This window comes from Sinocyclocheilus grahami, unplaced genomic scaffold, assembly GCF_001515645.1.
Source record: "Sinocyclocheilus grahami isolate Dianchi unplaced genomic scaffold, SAMN03320097.WGS_v1.1 scaffold317.1, whole genome shotgun sequence".
Lineage (NCBI taxonomy): Eukaryota > Metazoa > Chordata > Actinopteri > Cypriniformes > Cyprinidae > Sinocyclocheilus > Sinocyclocheilus grahami.
Genome location: NW_015505496.1, coordinates 1,062,789 through 1,082,379, shown reverse-complemented (window position 1 = coordinate 1,082,379; position 19,591 = coordinate 1,062,789). Strand labels below are relative to the sequence as shown.

The following is a 19,591-nucleotide window of genomic DNA, read 5'->3' as shown; positions in this document are numbered from 1 at the left end:
AATGGTGGTAACCAAACAGTTGACGGTAGCCACTGACTTCCATATAATAATAATAATAAATTCACTAGATTTTTGTGAGGGGGGATCTCCTCATCCACCACCAGTGTGCAGCATCCACCTGGATGATGCCAAGGCAGCCACAGTGCAACACCCATCCACTTATTGGTGGAGAGGAGACAGAGTGATGAAGCCAATCATTATATGGCGATGATTAGGAGGCCATGATAGTCAGAGGGCAATGGGCAAATTTGACCAGGATGCCGAGGTCACACCTCTTTTCGAAAGACATCCTGGGATTTTATAAAACTGCTCCACTCTGCGGCTGGAGCTCCTCAAACTCTCTCGACAGTCCAAGCGTGAATGTTTCTTCTTGTCAAGTCATCATGATGATACACTGAGTTGGTATATTGCGAAGTCGTATCAACCATTTTTAGTTCTGGAAAGACATTCCTTGTAGCTTACATATGCTATTGTTCACCCAAAAATGAAATGTGTCATTATTTACTTACTCACCCTCATGTCGTTCCACCTGTATATTTTTTGTCACCATTTACTCTCATTGCATGTTTTCCCATATGGTGAAATGGTGACACAATGTCTACTGACTTAATACACTTCGTTTTTGTGAAAGAGAGAGTCATGCAGGGTTGAAACAACGTGAGGGTGATACCCTTTAACCCTTTTCTCAATTAATTGCTGGACAATATTTTGTAGACTTAAAGTGAAAAGGTATTTTTTCATCAATTGAATGGTGGTAACCAAACAGTTGACGGTAGCCACTGACTTCCATATAATGAGGGGGGATCTCCTCATCCACCACCAGTGTGCAGCATCCACCTGGATGATGCCACGGCAGCCACAGTGCAACACCCATCCACTTATTGGTGGAGAGGAGACAGAGTGATGAAGCCAATCATTATATGGCGATGATTAGGAGGCCATGATAGTCAGAGGGCAATGGGCAAATGTGACCAGGATGCCGAGGTCACACCTCTTTTCGAAAGACATCCTGGGATTTTTAATTACTAAAAAATTACTATGGAAGTCAATGGTTACAGTCAACTGTTTGGTCACCAACATTCTTCAAAATATCTCCTTTTGTGTTCAACAGACAAAAGACACTCATATAGGTTTGGAACAAGTGGAGGGTGAGTAAATGATTTTTGGGTGAACCATCCCAAGCAATATTCCAATATATCTGTACATTCATTTAAACAATTGTATATTTTTTCCCTCTATATTTCTATTTCTGTATATAGCCCATTATTTATTGTTCTTATATTAGTGTTATTTCATCTTTACTGTGTAATTCTATGTCTGCACTATCATGTATGCTTGCACTATGTGTGTACTTTCTTCTGCACTGGAAGCTCCTGTGACCAAGTCAAATCCCTTGTGTGTGTAAACATACTTGGTAATAAAGCTCCTTCTGCTTCTGATTCATTCAGATAATAGAGACAACTGAATTCTCATTATATCCGCATAGTGTGTAAAAAGGATAATAGGACTACATTATAATAAGATCATAAGACTAAAGCAGTGCCAGAAGATGATGTGTCGCTGGCCAGTAATTTTACTTAGGTTATTTATTTTGAACACTAACTGGGATAACATGTTTCTTGTTTACTGTCAAGTCACTAAAACGTTGCTATAGTTATAACAAGTGTTAACCATCAGGTGTGTATACACACAAGAAACAGCAATACTTTCACTACTTTGTGTATTCAGATAGAAAAATCAGGATGCTTTATTTTATCCCAGTTCATATTTACTTAAATCATTTTGTAATTTCTGTCTCCCAAGCATGTTTTTGTTTTTTTTAGCTCTGTATTATTAAAGGATATTATAAAGTGCTGGCAAACAGATGTGTGGTTTTGGCATGTCCCTCAGATTGCAACACTGTCTGTCACTTGCTTTCTCAAGATGGCATAGTGGTTTACTGGACGCCCAAATGTAAGCATGCACGTTCCACTAGAAAGGATCGTTTCTCAGACAAATGAGCATTCAGCGGTGTTCTTATAGAAACCAGTCATCAAACACCTCAGTGCTTTCACCAGAGACTTAATACTGGGCTTTGTTGCTGCTGTTCTTATATGATCAGGACAAATGTGTGAGATTCCAGAACAATGAATGCCGTCTGTTTTTAGCATTGATTAAACACAGTATATTCAACTGCTTAGATGCAATTGAATCAATTTCCAAAGTATGAAATCATATTTGTCCTGTATTCTTACATATATTCCAAAGACCTCCTATTATAACCAAGTTCCTAGATTATATATATTTTTGCAGTACATTGCAATAAATAATGGAAAGAACTCATTTGAGGACACTGGTGGTGGTAAACAGCAAGTATTTAATTGAAATTAAATTAAAAAGTATAAGTACCATATCTATTGCGTCATAATAACAGGTATAGGGGTTATTTATGGGGGAGGGGTTCTTGTAATTGGTTTTCAACACAAATATACAATGAACATTCAGCTACCACAGTTTTGCACACTAGATACTGTAGTAATGCAGTCTATCACAAGACCACCAAACAGGGACAATCCGAGTGTATCTCATCTGTTCTGGGATCAGTCCTCAACATCCATACATAAGAGTATAAAAGTCAACCCAGAGTTGTGGGACACTCTATATATCCACCTAAAACTGTACACAAAACCTTCAGGGTCGACTCGTTAGATAATGCCATAAAAATGAGCCAAAGAAAGAGAAAACAAATAAAACAATGCCAAAACATGTACAATACACTGACACAGAAAGTCAGCTGTGTTAGACATGCAACAAGTAACAAAACTTGCTGAAGAAAAAAATAAAATAAAAATCATAATCATAAAAAAGAAAGCCTTATAACTGCATAAATACTTCGTACAGTCTCACATCTCACTGTAAAGTAATGCACCCTTTCAAAAAGTATAGCGCACAACATAAAAATGCATCTGATAAAACAGTGATTACTCCATTTCTTTGTCTTGTCTACATGTCAATGTGCAAAAAGAATTTCAGATTGATATAGCCATTTGATCTTTGAGCTGCTTGTCGACAGCAAAATCCCAACAGCTTTGCGATGTTATGATTGCACACTGAATTACAGTACATTAATATAGAATAATTCAACTATAACGAGTGCATATTAGGCTGTACGGAAATCATACAACAGTGAATAAAACAACTGCAATGGTAACACATTTTTCATCTTTTTAAAGTTGTGTCAGACCATTTAAAGAAAGAAAGAAATTCTCTCTATTAATCAAAGCAGCATTTTTAATAGGATATTGCCCACCGTATCAAAAAAAAAAAAAAAAAAAAAAAAAAAAAAAAAAGAGATGAAAAACTTTTTTTTTCATAGTTTTGTCTAAGGTAAAGAGAAACTAGGCTTCCAGTCCATTAAAAGTGTTAAATCCCTTTTTCTTTACACACAATAACGTTCAAGCTAGTCTTTTGTGAAATGTGTGAAAACATCACTAACTATTGCTTTCATAATCTACAGACATTTACACTGGTGCAACATCGCAAATGGTTAAAAATGGTGAGGTTTAAAGAATAAGAAATGTATGCAAACATTTTTAAAGCTAGTGTCAGAGTAACATTTAAGTTGTTTAATTCATATGAGCTAATAACAAACGAAGCATCAAATTAAGGACAGTCAGAGAAGTCCCACACTAATGCAAAATGTACAGATTCAAAACATCCAATATAAACTAAGCAGGAACTCTGACACTTCAGAAACATGTTTCATAATACAGTCTTTCAATTGACTTGAAACATTTCTGTCTTTGAAGCGCATAATAGAAATTTGGTGGAATCGTTTAAAGGTTGAATGGATCCTGTCATTTAAAAAAGATTTAAAGTGGTCTTTAATCTAAATTCAACATTTACATGCTTTCATTGACCTACACGACTGTTAAAATATATGATAGTAGTTACATATCAAGGCAGGTTGGCAACAAAATTTAAAACGGAAAAAGTCGTCTATGGCAACTGGCTGATGCTGTGGGCAACACTTCAACAGAACATATAAAATAAACATCATAATTAAGCATTTGCATAACTAGACAAGCTAGTAACGTCAATCCACAAACATTTATCAACATTCATAGTCCCCAATATTATTCCCGCTGGGAGGTTGTGACTTGTGACATCGACTACACACACGCACTCGCATTTTTGTTCTTTTAAAGCCAGGAGTGATTTTTAACATACTGTAATACTATATTACAAGCAATGTGTCGTGTTTTGATTTCTTCTTTTATCTCTTAATAATGACTTTTTGTTTTTACTGTTTCTAGTTAAAAATGCCATTGTAAGTATTTACAATATAAACAAATGTCATCTCGTTTCATCAGGAAGCGTTTTATATGCATTGCTTTGTCTAAAATCTAAACGTAACGCAGACTTTGTGGATGATGCCAATGAGATGACAGACCATACTGCAAAAGAAAACGCATGAATGGAAAAGTAAACTAACAATCGTCTCTTTTTAATGGTCACACTTCTGCGATATATGAAATTATGAGCATTAGTGATCCCATTTTGGTCTACGTCAGTGCTTTAACCAATGAGATTTTGCGCGGGGAGCAGCGAAATGGGGTTTTTGAGGGTGGTTGGTGGTGTGGCTTTTGGGCATGTGATGTGGGGTGAGTGTGATCTAGTTTTTCGGGCTTTCCTCAGAGCCCCGCTCATGCTGCAGGTTGTAGTAACAGTTCTGACACACACGCACAGGAGAGGAGATTTTCAGCCGCTTGATCTCTGACTGGAAGCGACTACACCTGAGGGAACAAGCAACAAATTGTAAAACACAAGAAGCAACCTAAAATGCATTTAGTTCATACATAATAAATATTACTGCAAATCTGTCTTACTTCTGGCAGAAGACCTGGCCACAGTTTCTGCAGTGGTGGCGCCTTTCAGTGAGGGAGAAACGCACAGCGCATCCAGAGCAGCTGTCCACCTGCTCGTCCTTCACCCAGTGGTCTGCGGTTGAGCGTCCGGGCTGATCACTGACAGACCAACTGAACACGCGGCCACGGCTGTCGCCTACCAGGATCTTACTGTGGTCTCTGAGTACACAAGAACAGCTTGTTATCAACCGTCTTGTTTAGAGACAATTTATTTGATATCCTCTGAGCAAACACTGGCATATTAATGTTAAACCACATTAGAAACAGAATAGAAGCCAGCTTGTCTTTTGTCCTCACTCCACCACGAACACTGAGCACCTACTTTGAAATGGCAAGTGAGGTGATTTCCGCAGGATGAGCGTTGTCCTTGCGGTCAAACGCTGTGTGCATGGTGAGTTTGCTCCGGAACACCAGCTGTCTCTCCCATCTGTAGCCTGTTTAAGAGACAAAGCTAACGGTGAAGAACATGCCAGTTGCTCACATTAAAAACAGTATCACAGGAATCTTCCAACACAAGAGAACAGCACCTGAATGACAATGCAAATGCAAAACGTAAAAGAAAATTAGAATTTCGAATATTCATCGAATTTAAAATAAAAATCCACATTCGAATGCAAAAACGTTGCATTCGAATTTTAGGTGTGCATTAAGGAGGCAGCCTTATAAGTGGCGCATGAGATGCGATGACGATGTATGTGTCGCTGCAATCTTCATTGTAATGTTTTTGTTAGCCTATCAAGTTGAAGCCACTAGATGCGGCGCTGCTGCTTTGTTCATTAAAAATATTGCGGAAAAAGAGAACATCAATGCGGAGAAGATCTTGTTTATGTCAAAACTGTTCACACAGAACGCATATTTCACGCATTATCTAGAGGGACATCTATCAGCGTTGCACTCGCATCTCGCACAAAGGAGCCGCATGTTTAGAAAGCCATGTAAAATTAATGCAAGTTTAACTTTGAAAAAAAGTTAAAGAAAAAAGACTTTATGGCTGTTTTTTCCCCATCCCACAGCATCTCATTTTTAAATGAGAAATGTACTGTGTGATTGGCTTTCCGCCCTTTGTATTAAACTATGCATACATACATGATGCTGTTTTGTTTATAGTTAAGCAACTTAATTATAATTGGTTTATAAACATTATTTTAAACATTATGCACTTTTTTCACAGATAGTCGTGTTATCTTATGCTTTGAATAAACGTGCATTTAGAGGCGCCCTCTTGTGGCCTCAGAAGCCAAAAGCTTTTTTCACCCTAACTGAAATTATGCATTTTAAATTAGAATATAATTCGAATTTTGATCACATTTAAGTACAAAATTCGAATTTAGTTTTTCAACCATTTTGACAGCCCTAAAAGCCATACTTCTGAAATCTATTAATTAAAACTACAGCACATTTTGACAAAATAAAATTCAATTCATTCATTTAAGGATTTACCGCTCTCGCTTTGGTTTGCATCATAACTTTTCATGTAAACTGTCAGTTATAATATGTAATGTAAATGTATTAAATTAGAATGAAATAAATTAAATTAAGAACATTTAATTGATAAATTAGTCAATTTAATTGATCATTTCAATGATCAATTAAATTAGTAAATGTATGAAAATTATCAAAATGTTTATTATTTAGCTTATTTAATACCTTAATAATATTTTCCTATCATCTTTATCAATTCATGTAATGAAATTAGATTTATTTTGGCAGTTTTGCTTTTACTGAGACGTGACGGAACAGAATCAGACAGGAAGTGAAGTGGGAGAGAGAGGGAAACGGGATTTGGAAAGATCCCTGTGCCAGGAATCGGACTCAGGTTGCCTGAAGCACAACCGACAAAATTTTTTTTCAAATAGATAAATTAAACTAAATCAGCAAATCTACTAGAATAGAATTTGATTAAATTAGAATTAATTGCATACATAAATAAATAGCAATATTAAAAAAAACACTAAAATGTCACGGCAGGTTTTAATCTACTGCACCTGGTTTGAGCTTGTTGTACGACCGAGCCTCCATAGTACTGGGCTGAAGAGGCTGTGGTACTGGCCCATGTGAGGGTGCTGAGTGCGGTTGTAAATGTGGCTGCGAGGGAATTCCCGGTCTAATCTGGCCCTCTGAGTAGTTTACAAAAACAAAGCCTTCCTTCTCGTCAATACTGAGTGTGTCCGACCAGCGGCGGGAGTCGTCAGAGCCACTGTCCACCGACCAGGAGGCTCCGGTGCGAGGTTTGGGTCTGTGGACGGTACTACTGGGCTGGCTGTTTGAGGTCCGAGGTTTAGAGTCCTGACTGAGGTTGGCTTCCTCTCCTTCAGACTCACTGCTGTCATCCTCTGGAGCATCACGGCCCTCTGGAAGAACAAGACTTGAGGTTATTTAATCTGAAAAGATCATCTAAAATTGCTGTAATGCAAAGTGCAGGCTAAAATTGTTTAATATCAAATTGATCAAAATATTATTTATCATTTAGTTTATTTAATACTTTCACATCATCTTTTCAATACTACAGCACGAAAGACATGAAAAGGGTGCAATGGAGGGATGTTTTACCAATCTCTCCACAGCAGTCTGGCACATCGGGGGGCTCTACAGGCTCTGGAGCAGGGGTTTCTGGGACTTGGAGGAACTCAATTCTCCAGAACTACAAGATAAAGCCATTTGTCAAGAACCGTTATCACTTTAAAAGACAAAGAAAGAAAGCAAATTAAGGAAAAGACCATTACCCTGACAACACCGTCGGAGTGTCCCGTAACGATAACATTCTGTGTGTCCCACTCATTCATCTCTGAGATGCAGCAGCAGAGGATTTGTTGGCTGCGGCCGGTGAAAGTGTTGGCGCTGGCAATGGGGCTTCCATTGATGCTCCACACATGGATGTAAGTGCCAGCACAGGACACTATATCACCCTACACAAAGACACTCAGAGTTATGAGAGTCTTTTCCAATTCATAGAACACTTCGGTTTTATTCGGAAGCATCAATTTATTATGAGGGTTCATAAAAAGCAAGAAATTAAATCAGGAAGCTCTTTTTTCCAAAGTAGTGATGGTCTCACTTTTTAATTAGAAATTAATTCCTTTTCAGGAATTTTTCAAAGGCAAGCACATTTTTAAACAGTAAAGTGTGCTACTGTTTCTTGGTGACCTTGATGACCAGATCAAATTTCCAGAAAATTACCAGAAAAATTTCATACCAAAAAAGTTTGAGTTGGCAAACATTTTAATTCTGCTTAAGCCAATAATAATAATAATAACCTATTATATTTTCATAAGTATTAAAATATATTAGAATTTATTATAAAATAATTTTCCCCATAGTTTTCTGTGAGTAATGATAATAATAATTAACAATAATAGTACCAACAATAAATTATTTTTATACATATTATCATTTGCAGTGTGTATATATATATATATATATATATATATATATATACACACACACACATATATATATATATATATATATAATTTTTTTATGATCATTAGAATTCTAATTTATTTAAAAAATATTTTATTACCCCAATAAAACATACAAATGCAAAGACCATACAATGCAAAGAGTGCTTATTAAAACCCCTTAACTGTCACTCACATTTTTGAACATAGATGTGAATGTGCATGATCCAAACTTACATTTTTATAATTCATGAACAAAAACATTTTGTAACATGATATTGATGTACCATTTTCATGGTAAAGCAATGCTTGATTTTAAAATGGGTTTCAAAGGATGAATTTTGAGATTTAAAGTTTTCAATTGATATATAATTTCTGATGATTTCTAAAGTGTGACAGAGAAAAAGGCAACGAAGAAGACTTTTTATGACAAAGCTCAGAACTCCTGTTATGATGTAGATTTTTGAGGTGCACTCTTGTCATAAATTAATCTATTACTTTTCCTACATAGATATTTTACCAATGTTTTTGTAAAAAAATATTTAGGAGTCTTGGACCTTTCCAACGATATATAGTTTGTCATGATCAGATTAGGATTTAATTGTAATATAGTGAAGTAAACTTAGGCATCCCACAGACGGGACGGGTGTCAGCTAAAGGGTTAAATGACTAAAAGGAAAATTTGATGTAGTTTAAACACAACACTCAGGTAATTCTGACATTATTGTGGGCTCACAGTAAGTTCGTTGATGCAGAGTGCGGAGACGGGAGCCCGGTGGCCCCTCAGCTGGGTGACGAAAGACAGCTTATTCAGGTCCCAAATGATGCACGTACGGTCTCGAGAGCCACTCACAATGATGTGGTAAGCTGATGACGCTGTGAGACATGTAACTGCATCTGTGTGGCCCAGAAGAGCCTGGAACCATGAAAATACATATGTTGATCAATGCATAAAACATTACAATTAAATTAAATTCGGTTATAAAGAACAAGCAGGTTTAGCAAAAAGTCTAAAGCAAAACGTAAATAGATTTATTGGGTTTAAAAAGCAAATGAAGTAAAAAAAAATTAAAATAAAAAAAATCAAGCAAGCAAGCAACATTAAAACAAATATAAAACAAACCTGTTTGAGTGTGATGGTCTTGGCTTTCTCTTTGGAAGTCCCGGTCTCCCACACACAGATAGCGGTGCTTAATCCACCAGTGATAACCAGTTTGGGATTGGGGCAGATAGCACACAGGATCTGCCCCCACTCAGACAGGCACTCATATACTACAACCGCCTATGAGACAAACAACATATGAACATCAGACAACTGATATGGAAAACTAAATACACAGAATAAACCAAAAACACAAGATTAAACTTTGTTGTGTCTTAATTAGCTCCTAAACCATTCCCCCTCCCCCCACACCCCATACACTCCAGCTTGTGGGAACTACTACAAAAATCATTTTAGAAGGTGGAAATAAGAAAATAAAAGAGAAAAAAACTGCAGAAACATTTCAAGGTTTACGCATTTGAGGATCTGATAGCCGTTCACAGCAGATGCTGAAAACATGAGTAAACAGAAGAACTTGTATGTTGCGAATGACCTTGTCAGACTCATAGTTGGAGAGGCGGCAGCTGAGGTCTGCATAGCCCCAGGCGAAGGTTTTATTCCAGGCAGGAGGAACCAACACCTTGTTCTGCTCAACAGCCAGAATGCCTTTGTCAGTGCACACTATCTGACCCACTGGCTCCTTCAGCTCTGTAAAACACAAATGACACACACAGAGCTTGTTAAAATGCTCTCCACTGTATGCCCAGAGCCGCTATTAAAATTTCACACAAATTATTCCTGAACAAACAAGTTCTAACAAATATATTGTTGATATTGAATTGTTAGTATTTATGTATTTTAAAACAAAAAAATGTATATGACAGAACTAGTAGAAGCCAACAAAAAAGGAATGCCACTGTAAACCTCTCTCTAATCTGCATTACCTTTGACAGGGGTGAGAGAGGGCCGCAAGTTGTCCAGGTGATGGAAGAAGAACTTGTCTAAGCTGGAGTTGAGTGTAACAGGTACACCAGGTACCTCTCCGTTTGACTTACTGCGCACCCGCTTTGGAGGATGGGGCTTCTTGAACAGCTAAAAGAAACGAAACAAAGAGGTTAAACTGGATACCGAGCAAAACACACACTAGAGTGTACTGCACAGTGGTCCCAAAAGGGATTTGGACACCTAGGTAACACAATTTAATTACATTAAATACAAACAACAAAACAAATGGCATCAGCAAAAAAAAATGAGGCTAGAGCTTTTTCAGAACTGACTTTCCTTTCAATGACTTTTAACAAGCTGGTGTCAAGGAGATTTTTAGTAGAAATATGAAGTCAGTTCTTCTCAAGTATGCACAGGTAACCACTGATGTAGTTCATTTTCAATAATGAAATTGCAAACCTGTTTTGGGATCTGGCCAAAGTTGTTGATGAATCCAATGGTAGCTGTTTCTTTAAGTGGGTCATTAATGTTGTAGATGTCCACCTGACCCTCATAGAAGAGATGGTGGAAGACATTGACTGCTTCCACCGCTGGAGGACCCTGCTGCTTGTATCCAAATATTAGGTCGATCCATTCATGCAGATGGGCGCTGACATAGTCACACTCCAAAGCCTGAAAAAAAACACACACAGTCCCTAAAGGTTATGAACCTGTTTCTGAAAGTGGCCTTATTCTCTGACATTTACGACAATGAAGCGATAACACACAGAGCTTCTGGCTTCATCAGGAGATGATGTATTTTGATGCCAATTACCTCTCTGTGAACCCTGATGAACTCTCTCGGGTCTCCTTTTGCCCACGGAGGCAGAATCACATCTCCAAGCTTGGTGCCATTCTGTTTACTCCCTTTAGAAAAGATTGATCAAATAACACACTCATGTAAAAAATAAAAATAAAAATAAAAAAAGAGAGAGAGAGAGAGAGAGAGAGAAACTGTATTTAGGGTACAGATGAGGCTAGCTGTCAAGCTTTTCCTTACCAAGATCGAAGTTGTTGGAATTAAGTAGGAACTCGGGAAGGTAGAAAAATTCAGGAATGAGTTCCTTCACATCAGCCATGTTGTGTTTGGAAGCAGAGAGCCAACCCTCTCGTACACTGTGAAACATTCGGTCGGCTAGATCAAAATGTCCTCCCTGAAAACAGATGAAACTCACATGTAACCACCAACTTCAATCTCTCTTGAAACTAGATCAGCTGTTCACACTAGGGACGATAACAATAATTCTAAAGTTTTAATAATTGTTCTAATTAATAAAGGCACAGAGGAACTAAACCATTTTTTTCAGATGATAAACACTAACAACATTGACAGCCCATCAGGACACATGATTTTAAAGAGCTTGAGTATTTAAAGCAGCAGGCAGCATGCACTTATAATAAACAGAACATTGTTGTGGACACTAATGTAGTTGCATCAATCGTTTTTGGTGTGAACGGGCCTTCACTGTTCGTTAATAACAACATCCTATCAGAAACAAAGGAATATCTTTATTAATGCTTGGAAACACTGTAAATATCTGTGCGAGTATGAAAGATGCTATGCTTAATGCTGAGACAGCTGGTCTCCAGTCTGCTCTTCCACTTTTGTTTGTTTTTGGTTTCGACTGTGAAGGATTTATTTAGTAACATTCATTAGTAAAATCTATTCCCACCAGCATAACAATGGGTGTCGAAGAATAAAAGAACAATGATAAGACTGCCCAGTTCAAGACTATCCAATCTAGCCACATGAAAGTTTGTCCAGGTTCAAAGTTTAAAGAAAAACTTTAAACAACAATAACTAAAACACAGAGTAAAGAGAAGAAAGCAACAAATGTTGAACAGACCAGGCCATGTGGGACTAACCTGAAGCCTGAGAAAGATCTGTGTGAACGGCTCCATTCTGACCAGATATGAGGCCACGATCATTGCAGAGGAATAATGAGTGCCGTAATGATACGCTGGAGTCTCGCCTGTGAAGAAACAAAAAAACATGTTTCAAAAGTTGGAGCTTAACAAGCATAACTAACAGATGATCAACAGGGGTCTCGGACTCACCAGTAGGATCCTCCCAGTCTTTGAATCTTTTCTTGTACTGGATCAGTCTATCGTCTGTCTGAGCTCCCATGGGTTTGGATAAGTTTCGGAATGTCTTTGGATTGTTGAGGTCCAGTTCCTGTGGAACAATTCAAGACATTTCACTTGGAAAACTTAAGCTCAGATTGCAAAAGAAAAAACATCCAAATCCCCCAAACAAAATGTAAATGTGCAGACACAGGGCTCCAGACTGCGACCATTTTTTCTGCCTGTGCAACTAAATTTTGTGTGCGGTCGCACTGGCGCGACCACCACGTTGGTCAACTCATAAGCGCTGCAATTTCTGTTGCATATGAGAAACATCAAACGGCAAACGAAACTGAAAGCATAACGAAATAGCGCTTTTAGAGAGTATACTCGCCGTGTTAGCACGAGCATGAAGGTGTGCGCAGCAAAAATTACGTGCATATTGAGGAAACGATGGATGGTTTTCAAGCGAAAGTCAAGTAAAAGGCCGCTTCTTAAACCAGAGAAGGTGAACATGCTGGTATTCTAGTGGGGGGGAAAAACATGCAAGCAGTGTCACCAAAACAGTGACAACAAGATCGCGAATTCGAAAGTGAAAGCATCCGAATCCCGCGGCTTAACACAGCACAAGAGAAACTCCCATTCACAAAATTCAAATCACAGATAATACTACTGATGATAAAGAACGGGTTGAATGTTAACCACTTTCGTTTCCATATAACTATAAACTATGATAAAAGTTAATCAGCATGCATTGAATAATCCCATGTTGTAGCACAAAAAAATAAATAAATATTGCGACCAAATCATGTGCTCGTGCGACCAGCTGAGAAAGTTAGTTGCAAAAGAGCGACAAAGTGGGAAGGAGGAGTCTGGAGCCCTGGGACATCTGCTGTGCTGTAGTACTTGTCACAAGGAATGATCAAAGACAGGTTTGTACCTCAGAGTCAAAGTCTGCCAGGATCCATGGAAAGACAGGATACTGCATCAGGTCATTATATGACCTGCCAGCCAGTGTGTTGAGATGCATCAGATATTGGAAATTACTGATTTCTCCTCTCTACAAATAAAGAGTCTTTCCTAAGCAACACTGAACAACAGAACAAAACAAACAGACAAAAACTTTAAATGTGAAGATACCGCACCTCCCATCTTTGGGTCACTGACTTCTCGCCGACCAGCGTACTGAGAAGACCCGACCTGTTTACCAAGAAACACGAATGTGAACGTTTATTTTAATACATTTGGTAAAGAAACTCTAAATTCACTTCACAATCTTGTAATATGAGGGTAGCATACCCTTGTTCCACACTGGTGTTGGGACGTTGCCCAGAGACAGATTCGGAGCTGTCGGCTAGTGAGGGAACAACTGCCAGGAACCTAGAAAACAAGATTTGGCTTTATGTAAACTAGTATTTTTCTGAGGTTCTTCTACACTTAAATCACTGTAAAAAAGATAATGGAGGCAGAACAGTCAGACTATTGAAAGTTTTGCTGAAATACACTTACATTCGAAAAGTTTGGGGTCAGTATGACTGATTGATTTTTGATTGATTGAAGGAATACGTTTCAGCAAGAATACATTAAAGGGATAGTTCACCCAAAAGTGAAAATTCTGTCATCATTTACTCTCCCTCATGTCATTCTAAACCTGTATGAGTTTCTTCCTTCTGTTGAACACAAAATAAGAAAATATGACGAATCTGTTGTGCTCAACAGTAGAAAGAAACTCATGCAATACAATACAAATTTTATTTCTATAACACATTTAAAACAACTGCCGTGGACCAAAGTGCTTTCCAGCATCATTACATACCATCACACGAACAAAAATTAAAATGAAAAATTAAATCCTGATCACTAATCAATTTTAAAAGCTATACTAAAAAGATACGATTTCAATCTAGACTTAAAAGCATCCACAGATGGGGAAGATTTAATGTGCGTTGGAGAGAGATGCAGGTTTAGAAAGACATGAGGGAGAGTAAATAACAAAATGTTTGTTTTTGGGTGAACCATCCCTTTAAGTTGATCAAAAGTGACAGTAAATACATTTATAATGTTACAAAAGATGTTTAGTTATTAAATGTTGCTCTTTAGAACTTTCTATTCATCAAAGAGTGTTCACTGAAAAAGTGTTCACTGTTTTCATCAGTGATAATGTTTCTTGAGCTTGATTAGAATCTCAGCATATTAGAATGATTTCTGAAGAATCACGTGACACTGAAAACTGAAGTAAGCTTTGCATCACAGGAATAAATTACATTAAAAGTATATTAAAACTGGAAAAAAAAGTTGTTTTAAATTGTACAAATATTTCACAGTGTTACAGTTTTTACAGTATTTTAATAAAATGTAGCCTCAATAAGCATGTGACGTTTTTCAAAAAGAATAAACATTTTTTTAAAAATCATAGCGACCCCAAACTTTTGAATGGTAGCGCATCTCTTTCTTTTTCTACATCATGTCTCAAAGGGACAAAAACACAATCAAACACATATACTGGGTAAAATCACTCCATGAGCTGCATCTTAATGCAGTCTATTACAGTCGTGTATGAATATGTGGTACACCTGCTCTAATATTGTCAAATTTCACAATGATTTGCTGCCAAAATGGGGAGCTGCAGTGTATGACAGAATCTGAGAGAAATGTCAGAGGAAGTCATTTAGTTTGTCGACCCTTTCCATTCTTAATTTCTGAGTGTGACAACATCTGACAGAAGAGGGCAAGATTTCATCTAAATTTGTCAGAAAGTGTGGGATTTAAACCCAAAATAGAGCTGTTTTGAGCTGACTAGTGGAATGCCGCCTTAAGAGGCATTAGGGTTGTGCCACTAGATGATAGTATCGTGTATCGATGATAGTTAGAGATATCGCCTGTGGCTGATGCCTTCGACGATATCAAGACGATAATAATACTAATTATTATTATTATCATTATTATTATCAGGATAGTATTATTATCTAATTAATATTAGGGCTTATTTGTCCCATCATATTTATTTTTCCACGTTGTTGCAGTGTTGCGCGTTATAACCAGTCACACACGATTCTGTTGAGCTTATAAAGGCAAAGGCCAATCAGAAGCGTTCAGATGAGTCATCGCTGAAACACTGAGTTTTGTTGTTCAGTGCTCGCGCTCGCCGACTGAATTCTGCTCTCTCGCAGATTCCCACATCAAAAACAAAAAAATGCTGATGTACGTGCGATGTAGGTATAAGAGATATAGTATAGCTTGACTGATTATAATGGGAGTGGGGTTTTTTTTAAAGTGCATTAACTCGCGCTAGACTGAAGTCAGTGATGATGGTCTTTGATGATGTAAATGTTCTTTGCTCATTTTCTGTAGCTGCTGTTTGAATAACTGAGGAAATGTAAGCATTATAATTAGTAACTTACAATGTTTTTATTAAATTGTTATGTTACATACAAATTCAGTAATATTAAAAAATCTTTTATGACATCTATATGCAACTTGACTGGAAAAATATTATATGTAGTTGATGCATTACACAAACATTAGGTTGATTTTAGGCTTATCCTGGAGTTGGTTATGAAACTATGAAACTAAGCAAGTAAATTATTAAATAAACTAGCATGACAATATTATGTATCGGTGATCTCACAGGCTGATGATAGGACGATATGACTATGAAGCATATTGCCCAACACCAAGAGGCATCAGTGTTTACAACACCTTTGATACACTTTGTTCCGGACTCCTTTTTGGAAAGCCAACAGATAATTTCTTCCATCTCCGGAAAACACTTCTACTGCCATGGGCTGTGAGGAAGAAAGCAAAGCATAGCTTCATTATCAGCATTAACATGAAAGCTGACCAGTGTGTTATCAAGCCAAACGGGTTGTTTGCACACCTGAAGCAGATAGCGACGTTTGTGCACCTCTCTGATGTCTTCGTAAGCAAAGATGCTGCAGGTTCGTTTCAGCTGACTCTTGCTCTGCCGGGCCCCTCGGGGGATGATAGGCTCATGCATACTGCAAATGTCACAAAAACAAGCAGTATATATAAATGCAGTGCAACAACTAAAGCAGTGGTTCTCAACCTGGGGGGCCTCAGCAAAGTTCCACAGAATGACTTAATATATTTATGATAATTAATATATTAAAATAATCTAAAATAACCACAGAATAGAATCACACAATGAACTGTAGGTTAATGTAAAATATCAATGCTTCCGGTTTATTTTAATAAAAAAAGTTGTAACAGAAGCAGCTGTGTTATAATTATAACAGAAATAGAAAAACAGAAAGAACAATGGAATGACAGATAATTAAAACAACAGAAAGATCGATAAAATGAACGATAGAACAATAGAACGATAGACAGATCAAACAAAGAAACGGTAGAAAGACAGACCACTATAATGATAGGTAGAACGTATGACTGATAAATAGATGGAGAACAATAGAATAACAGAACAAACAACAGAGACCGACAGACAGACAGATACCAGATGATCTGATACAAGTGAGCATTTTTCATTTTTTGAAGAGCAGAATACAAAACAATACATTCTTACTTTGCAGGGAGTGTCTCAATGTCTCTAATCTCTCTGGTGACCGTCATGGTGAAGCCGTCGATCACATAGAAATGTTCTTTCCCAAATAAGAGCAGCCCTTCACTGGTGTCCAGACCCTGAACTCGAGCACAGCGGTACATGTGCTGGATCTATAACACACACAGCAAACACATTCTCAGTACATCATTCATATCAATCAGTGCAAATTCAAAACGTAAAACAAACCTAATCGTCCAACCAGACTGATATTACTAATTATTTCCCTCATACTGATGGAGAATAATGTAAGCAGTAAATTAATGACTGTTATTAGATGATGATCTAATGATCAATACAAAGCGTCAAATTGGAAAGCTTCTACCAAAAAGACCCAAATTTTCAAAGCCGAATTGTTGTCATGACAACAGTGACTGGCGGCAAAATTTGCAGTTGTTGAACAGTGTGACGAGGATGTTGTGGAGGCAGATGTATAGCTGTACAGTGCTACAGACCTTCTCCCCCTCCTCCAGCAGGCGGAGCAGTGTGGTGTTGTCAGTTTTCTGCTCCTCGTCCATAGCTCCTGGCTCCAGCAACTCCTGCAGCTGGTCTTGACTGTCCTCATCGGCTCCATCCGCTGTAGACCGGGACCGCTTTAAAGGAGCTTTAACCAAACCTAAAACAAAACACAGCACACTCAGTCAATCTATACAATACACTCATTATATTACATGCTCAGTAGTTTTGATAGATAGACAATGAGATCCTTCAGATCCCAGTTTCTTCCATTTAGTTTGAAGAGGTGATAGAATTTCTAGTTACAAGTAATTAATAATTGTATTAATAGTGGTACTTGTTTTCTGTCTGCTACATTGGTGAGCAAAATGTAGTATGTGTAACTCTAAAGCTCACTGTACAAAGTATACTTCTGTAGTAGTTTCACAGTATCATGTAATAAACAGCACTGTCATGTTAAAATGACCTTTGACCCTTGCGATGGTGTCCTCTCCATGTTCAGGCTCCTGCTGTGTGGTCTCTCCCTCCGTGTTCTGCTCTATGGAGTGCTGGTACATCCCCGGGTTCCCTGACAGCAGCCGCATGTAATACTCCTTACTGTCATAGCTTATCGCTCGTCTGTAGCGCACTGGTTTCTGGAAAGATTGAAATGTATTGCAAACTCTTTAATTTAGTTCTTATTAACTCTTCTTTTGGATTTATATCAATCATGATGAAAAACTTTTTAATAAAAAATTCAATCGCGGGAGTCAGTGACAGCCAGAAGAATCCAGTCAGAGGCATGCAAGACACATGTCCATCACTCTTTAAGAAAATCCCATGCTGACAACTCGCATATAGTACATAATTCATATCGAAACACAATTTATATTTACCCACAAAGCAAATTTCAAGCGTTTAAACACCTTTAGATCAGCAAGTTTTCAAGATCACACATGAATTCAGTCAGAACTAGGGCTGTCACGGTGAAGGAATTTCCCTTGCGGTAATTTTGAGTGGCTAAATAGCGCGGTATGCGGTATTATCGCCATATATATATATATATATATATATAAAATCTGTGTGTGTATGTTACGATACAACGAGTTCATATTCAGAAACCAATGAAACCGAAACCGAAACCAAATAGCGTTGAAACAGGAAGTGAAGTAAACAGAAGAGAATGACAAAATAACGATCCACATAACAGAACATAAACCTGACAATAAGATTGTTAGGCTATTGTTAGCCTATATGTATAACAGTTTGTTCTGATCCTCGAATCCGACTGGACAAGAGACTTTCTACTGATATTTCCACCTGCGCGCGTTCTAGACGGGCTGTAAGTCAGTGCAGTTACAGTGTTGCGCCACAAGGTGGTGGAAAGGGACCGTCTTTGAGTGAGTCTTTAAACCGTTCATTCAACTACACGTTCAAAAACGCTGATTCATTCAAAGAGAGACAAAATGAAAACGCTATTGAAATCATTTTAACTTTGAGCGCCACGTTAGAAGGCTCAGCTGACCAACGCGTCGATGCTAAGACAGAGATTTGGCTTTCCTTGGACATGACTACCCATTTTCACAAACATATATGACTCGCAAGTAATCGCACATGGTCAGTTGATCTCTCTCTCATTCGTTGTTCTGTTTAGGCTTGTTAAGTGCAAATCTATGGAGTCTCAGAACAAATCAGCATGGTACACATTATGTTATCATTACTAACTTATTTAATATTCAGTACACAGTGTAAAACGAGAAGGGCAAAACCCTATGAAAAAAGAAAACACGCAAAAATCGCGGTTGCTGCGGTTCTTGCATTCCTCTGCGGTTTGCTCGTCAATACGCGGTATTGCGATATTGCGGTTATCGCGATAGCCCTAACTGGAACTGTATGCAAATTCAAAATATTGATTTTGGAGAGAAAAACAACCTGCATGGTCATGCTGTTTAGCAAATTCCTATTAAAATATCTACATACAAATCTAGGCAACTGTAATTAAAGGTGAAATGTATAAATGTATAGAACTGTTATCTGTTTTTTTGAGTGGCCCGACTGGGTCAGATGTAATGAGACTGGCTCAACCAATGGAGAGAGTTTAGGGTAGGGCTTCAGTATCTGTTTGCTGAACAATGGAAGATGTGTGAAGTCTCTGAAACAGTCTTTATTTTTGCAGTTCTGT

At 37.7% G+C, this 19,591-nt stretch overlaps 1 protein-coding gene across 1 annotated transcript in view; it reads right to left on the bottom strand.

The window, feature by feature from the left end:
• Nucleotides 1-2,803: 2,803 nt before the first annotated feature.
• wdfy3 (WD repeat and FYVE domain containing 3) overlaps nt 2,804-19,591 on the bottom strand; it is a 75,505-nt gene continuing 58,717 nt past the window's right edge. The window contains exons 44-66 of the mRNA XM_016294378.1: nt 17,897-18,065; nt 17,430-17,590; nt 16,939-17,087; nt 16,273-16,393; nt 16,095-16,180; nt 13,695-13,775; nt 13,541-13,595; nt 13,336-13,455; nt 12,390-12,507; nt 12,198-12,304; nt 11,332-11,485; nt 11,107-11,198; nt 10,752-10,964; nt 10,292-10,439; nt 9,901-10,055; nt 9,429-9,587; nt 9,042-9,221; nt 7,631-7,813; nt 7,458-7,548; nt 6,893-7,258; nt 5,230-5,341; nt 4,869-5,066; nt 2,804-4,775 (exon numbers count right to left, since the gene is read on the bottom strand). Coding sequence (XP_016149864.1) covers nt 4,655-4,775; nt 4,869-5,066; nt 5,230-5,341; nt 6,893-7,258; nt 7,458-7,548; nt 7,631-7,813; nt 9,042-9,221; nt 9,429-9,587; nt 9,901-10,055; nt 10,292-10,439; nt 10,752-10,964; nt 11,107-11,198; nt 11,332-11,485; nt 12,198-12,304; nt 12,390-12,507; nt 13,336-13,455; nt 13,541-13,595; nt 13,695-13,775; nt 16,095-16,180; nt 16,273-16,393; nt 16,939-17,087; nt 17,430-17,590; nt 17,897-18,065 — 3,339 coding nt within the window. The 3' untranslated portion in view covers nt 2,804-4,654. The remainder of the gene's footprint in view (nt 4,776-4,868; nt 5,067-5,229; nt 5,342-6,892; nt 7,259-7,457; nt 7,549-7,630; nt 7,814-9,041; nt 9,222-9,428; nt 9,588-9,900; nt 10,056-10,291; nt 10,440-10,751; nt 10,965-11,106; nt 11,199-11,331; nt 11,486-12,197; nt 12,305-12,389; nt 12,508-13,335; nt 13,456-13,540; nt 13,596-13,694; nt 13,776-16,094; nt 16,181-16,272; nt 16,394-16,938; nt 17,088-17,429; nt 17,591-17,896; nt 18,066-19,591) is intronic.